Here is an 8,342-nt window from a genome sequence, read left to right on the forward strand (position 1 = left end):
AATTCTGATCTCCAAAGAACCTCTGCCTCATAGGATTTATAATCTAGAACAGTCACTAATTACACAAAACATCCATGGTTCTAGGAACATTAAACAGCATATTCATGTAGTCAATTCAGAATTATTTGTGGCCTGGGAATCCATCCACTTTATAAGTTAAGGATTTCCTTCCTCTGTTTCCTAACTAGAGTTATCTTCTACTAACTGTCCTCCTGGACAGTAGTCTCCAACATTGTGTTCTAGACTCAAAATATGTCAGTACAAGGTTGCCTTGTAGATATTTATTACCATTTCTGGTACCTATTGTGGAGATGTTGATTTCACTAAAGCTTCCTCAGAATTTTGATAAACTGGGTGAGATTCATCTAAGGTAACTCAACCGCCTGACTGAATTCCCCTTAGGAATGTACAGTTCCAAGATGAATAGAGATATCTCTGAAACTAGAACTCTGCTAGTAATACAAAGTGGGTTTGTTATGGGGATTTGGGACAAGATAGTTTCAAGTTATTGCAAATAATGATAAAAAATAAAACAACTGGAAAGATGTGTATTAAATAACAAATTATCTGTATACTCTATTGGTTCTTATTCATTGTTCCAGTGGATCTGACACTATATACATTAGTCAAGTATGTCTGAGGTATAGTATGTCAATACACCCAGTAAATTAGAAACTATTTACATCCAAGATGTACTTAACTGTAATTATACATGGTGGCTTTAACATATTTATCAGTATGGCCTCTAGAAATCCCACCATAACAGACCGAAGTCACTACCTAATATCACACTACCTGATCAACTAGTGTGGAACAAAATTAAACTCCCACCCACATTCAGAGATATCATTATGCTTTTTTGGTGCCTTAACCTTAAGATAACCAACAGTCATCTAGCTTTTGAGGAACTTTCATACATCTTTGCCAAAATATAGGAAAACCTGTATCTCTTAATATAAAGATGCATTATGAAAAAATACACATTACCTAAGATGTAAACTGTTTTACTTGAATTGATAGAACTTTGAGCTAGATGGGAACACAGGAATAGAATGAGTAAAATGCTATACTACAAAGAAGTAACTAGACAGCTCTCTAGACAACAACCATTTTCAATATATGGATACTGATTTGAAGAAACAACTAGCCAGAAAGGACATTTTTAAACAACTGGAATAATATAAATATGAACTGTGTATTAAATTTTACATTACACAGGAAAATATTTTTCAAGATCTGTACTAAAGTAAAATAAACAAGGGCAGTAAGAAAATAAACATATACTCCCTAATAGACACAAAACAAATGGAGAAAAGGAACATGGAAGAGACATCTAACAAAGTTGGAAGTAAACTTAACTTTGTTATCAATATTCTGAAAAGAGAAATTTCATTCCTGAAACAGCATGTTATAATAGGAGAAACATTTTCAGAAATCAGTAGTCAGGAGATCAAGTTAAGGAAATCTCCCCAAAAGTAGAACGATATGAAAAAAAATGAGAATAGACAAGAAAATTAAGAGGTAAGTCTTAGAAATTCAACCTCTGAATAAGTTACAGAAAACATGAACAGAGTAAAGGGAGATTAAGATTAAAGAAAGATATGCTGGATAAAAACTGTCAAGACCCCAGAAAATGGAAATTGTGGCAGGACTGTGCCTAAGATTTTTATTAAATTTCCTTAATTTTTTCATTTTTGATACATGAATTTAAAAAAATAAAATCTAAACAGATCAAGAAACACATGTTGGGGCTTCCCTGGTGGCGCAGTGGTTGAGAGTCCGCCTGCCGATGCAGGAGACACGGGTTCGTGCCCCGGTCTGGGAAGATCCCACATGCCGCGGAGCGGCTGGGCCCGTAAGCCATGGCCGCTGAGCCTGTGCGTCCGGAGCCTGTGCTCCGCAATGGGAGAGGCCACAACAGTGAGAGGCCCGCATACCGCAAAAAAAAAAAAAAAAAAAAAAAAAAAAAAAAAAAAAAAAGAAACACGTTACCAAACTAGGAAAACAGAAATTCTAATACCTACCAGTTACACTTAATGTATGACATTCTCAATGGTTTTTTCCATGGCAGGAGAAAGTAGATTTGAAGAATTTGCTATTCAACACACAGAACCAGGATCCCAGAGCAATTTTACTGCAGTTACTAATGTCAATGTTATATCAAGAACCCAGAATTCATCATCACAAGTAGGTTTTTGTACAGTGAACTTTAAAGTAGCTTTATGACCTTTAAACCTGGCAGATCTGGTGGGGGGAGGGGAACTTGCTATAGATATTTTGTTAATCTATAACAGCCTTATTTACTAGCACATAATTAGCATATTCAGAATTATCTTACTAAGAAGCAATAAATTTGATTAAACTTTTTTTTTTTTTTTACTAGGGAGCTAATTGTACATTAATCCTTGGTTGTGGCTTTTTTCGTATGTTAAAAACTTTAAACTTTATCATAACCATCCCTACTTCTTGACATGATGCTAAGTATAATCTTGCTAATAAGAATCCAGCACTGTGTTCTTACTTTGTTCTGTTTCATTTCCTGGTAGGAAGTAGAGGTTAAAACGTGGGAGGATTTAGAGAAAACAGCATGAAGCTCAGGGACCCAGGAACACATAAATGAAGATTGTAAAAATGATCTTTATTAAATGGCTCACCAAACATTTCATAGCCTTTCCTAATAAAAAATGAGTTAAAAGATCATTTAACTGACATTTAGGGTGCTTTATGGTACACTTTTCTGATGTTTTGTATTTTAAGGCATTCATACTTTAATGGTCTTAAAAATAGGCCTGAAGGTGTCTCACACACAAATGTATTGGTTCATAAAAGATACATATGCTTTCTTGTTTTTCTTAACATTTTATACTCAGATTTCATAACAATGTATAAAACTTAAAGGCACTGCCATGTTATCTTTATATAACTCGTAAAAAGAGAGTATCATTACAGGTAACCAAATACTATTGTAAAACTACTACAATCCTATCTTGCAGAATACTGCACGGCGACGATTGCGAAGTGAGAGCTCTTATGATATAGATAATATTGTGATTCCCATGTCATTAGTGGCCCCAGCTAAATTAGAGAAACTCCAATATAAGGAAATAGTTACTCCAAGGTATGTATACTTACATTCTTTAATTTTCCTTTTTTTGAATAAACTTAAATTTTCAGTGGACTTAAAATTTTAATGAAAGAAAGATGCTCCTTTCTGCCTTCCTCCCAGTTATGGTTACATGGAGGGAAAATGGTGAAAGAAACTTTAACATTACTCATGCTGAAAAACAGTGCCATATAGTAGCACTACTTTCTCAGGTTTTAAGAAATGGTAATTCCTAATACTTTAGCACTTTTAGAGTGTTTTTTCATTCAATATTTAGTTTTCTATTGTATATATGGTACTAAAAGGTACTTTAGGGATGTAAATAATTACACTAACAGATAATCTTTGCTCTTTAAAATGGAGATATGCACAAGGCTGCAGAGATCAAAGAAAGCAACTACCTTTGCATAGAGTATTCGCAGTGTAAGATGATAACACCTGTGACAACCTGTACAAGGCTAAGCCAGAGACTGAGGTTTTGTGAAGGGTGATAAAGGAAATGAAGGCTCAAAAAGAAGTTGTCACGAGACTGTGGATGTCCTTGAATGCCATACACAGATCTGTTTCCTGCTGGCAGCAAAGGCAAATTTTTTAGTCATGATGAAAGAGGTTTAAGATTATTAATCTGGCACCAAGAAGTAGAAATAGAAAAGGATGGAAACAGAGACAAGAACTGGTTGACAATTATAGTAATTCCTACCCATCTCTATTCTAACTAATTTGATTATTTTATTTGTAATTGCTTTGAGGCACTGAGAGAACTCTTTAATACTCTAGGAGGTATTATGAGAATTTCTGCAAGGAATTTGTTGACATATTCTACATTAAGTAAAGAAATAACATTTGTGGTTAGATGTTCTATAGCAACAGTGTTTTCAATTTACACTGGTAGGCCGGAGCCGGCTGGCTGACCGGGTTGTTTAGTACGTAGGGATTCTGTGATGCGGCTGTTAAACTCACAAGAGGCCATGATGGGAGTCTTCACACAAAGAAATTGGCAAATGCTAAAAATCAGAGTTTTCCTCTTTATTTTCTGAGCCAGTTTGTCAGCATACCACTAACTTATTTCAAAATTAGTACATTCTTAGGTATAAAACGCAACTATGTAGAAGAGACTGTTTATTGTAAGGCCAAAAGTAAAGCCTCATCTTCTCCTGTCCTCTTCTCATAATGCAAATATGTTGTCTCTTTTAAAAGATAAAGTACTAAGATACAACCATTTGAATTACGGAAATCCCAAAGAAAGAAAACACTACTATAATAGCTGTGCTTACAGAATAAAATTGCTACATTTATATAGATTAACAAAAGCTGTTTGAGATTCATTTGTATCTTCAACAGCTGGAGGATGGTTGTTCTTCAGCCTCTGGATGAATATAATTTGGGTGAAGAAGAGGTAAGCTGCCTTTCACTTACTGCACTTAATATATTATGAAGCCTGCTTCATTTTTTTCCCCATGTGCTTAATTTGGTATTTGAGGAACATACACTGATTTTTTTAATTTTCATAACTTATGAAAAGAAAGTTCCCCTTTAAGGATATTAATTTGATTAGGAAAGTGTTTTGTGCAAATTTGGCTACAAAGACAAAATGTATAAAGAATAAAGAAAAGCAAAAACAAAACATACCATTTCCTTACATGAGTTGTAGAAATATTGAATTTATGCGAATATATTCAATTCCCAGTATTAGTCATATTTTTCTGCATGGTATTTAATAGTCAAGCCTACAATTCCATATGCAAAATCTTGCGAACAATTGCTTTTGAATTTGGAAAATTTTGGATTTTAGAAAGTAATGTGGTACGTATATCATGTAATACATGTAGGGAGTCTAGGACAGTTCTCATAATCAAATATTAATGTTTCTATAGTGAAATATTAATAGAAAGTAGAATAGCCCCACATCATTTCAGATAAGATTGTGTCACCAAATGAATTATGAAAACTTGGTTTTTTCAGATTTTTGGAATTACAGGAAAGGGATTGTGGACCTGTATGGATAAAACTTATAGTAAGATAAGAAAAATTAAAGGGAAAGATACTGTATAACCAAACTAATTCAAAGTGATAGTCTGAAGCAGATATTATATAAGACACTGTTTCCATTACAGTCTTTCTGTGCCAACTGATCATGTTTTTCAACTACCAAAATTTACTTTTTAATGCCCTTCCCTCTTTGCATGCACCCTTCCCTAGTTCAGAATGACCCTAGCCAGAAACACAACGGAGCCTTAGAACTCCAGATAAGTAACTCATTAAACTAATTCTCATTTACCTCAGACAGTTTTACTTTCTTTGATATTAATATGTTCCACGAACAGTATACTCCGTAAGGGGCAATCAATACAAAGTTTTGGATGAATAAAGCATTAAGGATTTTTTACGTAAGTGGAAAGCACTGTGAACCTATATGTACTCAAGGTACTATAAGTATTCTAGGTAAGTCTTCAAACATGACCCAACAGTAAAAAAGTTTTAAACTCCCTCTTTTTAGGAATTTGAACCTCCTCTCATAACATTTGTTCTCTGACTTAGACTGCATTTATTTTAGTTTTCTTCTTGTTGTTCTCCTGATGAGGAACTCTGACACCTGTTCTCATATTTCAAAATGTTTCTGATAAAAGCAAAACTTTTCATTTCTAATTCCAGATAGAAGACCTCTCTGATGCAGTCTTCTCCCTAAGACACAAAAAATATGAAGAGAAAGAGCAAGCCAGATGGTCACTATGGGAGCAAAGCAAGTGGCATAGAAGAAACAGCAGGCAAGTGTTGTAAATTTAAACCCCAAAACCATGGAATCCATGTGAAATCTCCAATAATTCTGCATAATAACGAGGGAGACCACTGAAAATGAAGAAAACATACTATATAACATCTGCTGTTTGTGCCCTAGAAGTGAAACACTGCTTATACTGAGTTTACATTCAAAATATATTCAGGCTAATTACATAATGATGAAAGGAGTTTTATATTTTACTCCACTCAATTTCTCATGCTAATTGTCAGCCTCAGTAACAGATTTAACTGAGCAAACAATATGAAAAATTCTCCATAAATAGGTCATTTCAGTGTACTGTAATAATGGTGGACCTAACACTAGGGATTAGAATCTGGGTAATCTGTAACAAAGCCACTTCAGAAATGTTTTTCTTAAAAAGAAACAAACCAAAAAACCCTCAAGAAACCTATCCAGGGTAAAAAAGCAAATCGCCTAAAATACTTGGAACATGACTTTGAGGGAAGGGGGGATAAATCCTAACAATATAATCAGTAGTCATGTATTTGAGAAAATACCTGGTATTTATATTTAATTGGACTATTTTTTAATATAGCCAAAACTCAAAATGCAAGATCATGTTGAAATCTGACAGTCACTTTAGTGTGGAGCATCTCTCATTTATTATTTGTAAAACACATTTCTCTGTTTAGGTCTCAAGATACCCAGATTTGTTACAGAGCCTTATTCTAAGAGTTACCCTAACATACATGAGATTCTGTTCTCAACTTTCTCCACATTCCAGAGGTACAGTTTTCCAGAAGGACAGAGGAAAATGGGAATCGAGTCCTTCATGGACGACATTACGATAATCATAGATACTCTGGGAACTCAGACTGTAAGAGTCAAGTAACTGTCTTTTCCTGTTTTCTGGAAAAAAACAAATAAAAAAAAAAAAACCCAAACTGTAACAAAACAAAATCACTATAATAATTTGGCAAGAGATTTCATAAAATACTATTCAAGTCTTTGAGATGTGAGGATAATAACATCGGGAAGACCAGCAGATCAATTTTTTTAAATCTTTTGGGCAGAGCTGTTTGAAAAAAGCTACCAAGTTCAATTGACGTTATGAACGATACCTTAGGTTGTTCATAAAATGTTAAGACATCAACAAATAATTACATATTTTCTTGATTTTCTTGCTAGAGCTTACAGTAAAAATGTTGAAGGACAGGACTTGCTTTTGAAAGAATACCCTAACTACTTCAGTGGTGGGCAGCACTGTGCTGCTGAGAGTCCCGCCGGGCCTCCTTCAGAGAGCCAGGACCCCAGTGCACACACCTCACCTTCAGTAAGTCAGAGTCCAGAGATCAAGGTAGGAGTGTTATACGTAACTAGTTAAACCTCCTTTTAATTGACTTTTAAAAACTTGTTTATAGAATTGCTTATTGATAATTAAGGAGTCATCATTACATAACAAATTCAGTATGACAGTCCAGTACAGAATGCTGGGTGTAGGAATCAGAGGCTCTGTGTTCCAGCATTCTAGTTCCATCACTAACTACAGATACTTCCCTGACCTTTTATGTAACACGTCAGTACCTAATTCCACCTGTTCACTTATGTGTTAGAAAATGGGAATTCTATCAAAGTTTCATTACAAACCAAATCGGATTAAACAGAATGACACCTGGCACATAGTAAATGTTAGATATTTCTCTTCCCCTTAGAAAAGATTTTTACTTGTCTCCCCATTTGTCCAGTTTTAACCCCAATGGGAGCGTTTTCTAACACTGCATCTATAAAGTTCTTGTACTTTTCTTCATCAGTAGGTGTTGGAAAAGAAGAACCATATCTAGAAACAAGAGAGTAGAGACAATAGAAATTAACAGGCAAGTCATAGAAAGCACAGGGAAAGAAAAGTCAATAGGCGTCTGTAATAATGATGGGATGAAAATGGAGATACTGAGGAAGACGATCCAAACACTTTTAAAGGGCCTTCCCCAAAATGCTCCTAGGCTGAAAATGAAGACCAGTGCCCTAATGGCAGCGTTTCCCTCTCCGTGAAAGAGGCAAAGTGAAAAAAATGATTCCCAAAGGTCCCTAAGTAATCCTCAGTACGTTCCACTTTGAGTTGCTAGATACTCAGGACCAAATGAGAATTTGTACTTTTATGTGCTAAAGAACAGAACTATGGTTATTACAAAACTGACAGCTACAGATTGAGACATGAACTTAAACAAATTAGTTGAAACTTAACTGAAAACGTTTTCTCTTTCAGTCTTTGGGGTGGGAACGACGGGCTTTTCCGCTGAAAGATGAAGACACAGCAGCCTTATTATGCCAAGATGAAAAAAATGATCAGATGGAAAGATCAAGCCCAGCTTTCCATGGTGAAGTCTTCTGTCCCAGCGCACCAGAGAACGGCCACCATCCACAAAGGCAGGCGGACGGAATGGAGGAACACAAAACCCTTGGTCTAGGACTTACTCAACTCACGTTAAGAAAAATCAGTGA

General features: G+C 35.1%; 1 protein-coding gene across 1 annotated transcript in view; it reads left to right on the forward strand.

Annotated features, from left to right (window-relative positions):
• KANSL1L (KAT8 regulatory NSL complex subunit 1 like) overlaps positions 1-8,342 on the forward strand; it is a gene marked incomplete at both ends in the record, with an annotated part of 162,329 nt that extends 153,987 nt beyond the window's left edge. The window contains 7 exon segments of the mRNA XM_079710263.1: positions 2,072-2,187; positions 2,994-3,118; positions 4,445-4,499; positions 5,756-5,877; positions 7,041-7,200; positions 8,107-8,290; positions 8,293-8,342. Of these exon segments, the coding sequence (XP_079566389.1) occupies positions 2,072-2,187; positions 2,994-3,118; positions 4,445-4,499; positions 5,756-5,877; positions 7,041-7,200; positions 8,107-8,290; positions 8,293-8,342 (812 nt within the window).

Source organism: Hyperoodon ampullatus (genome assembly GCF_949752795.1).
Source record: "Hyperoodon ampullatus genome assembly, chromosome: 8".
In the NCBI taxonomy this organism is placed as follows: domain Eukaryota; kingdom Metazoa; phylum Chordata; class Mammalia; order Artiodactyla; family Ziphiidae; genus Hyperoodon; species Hyperoodon ampullatus.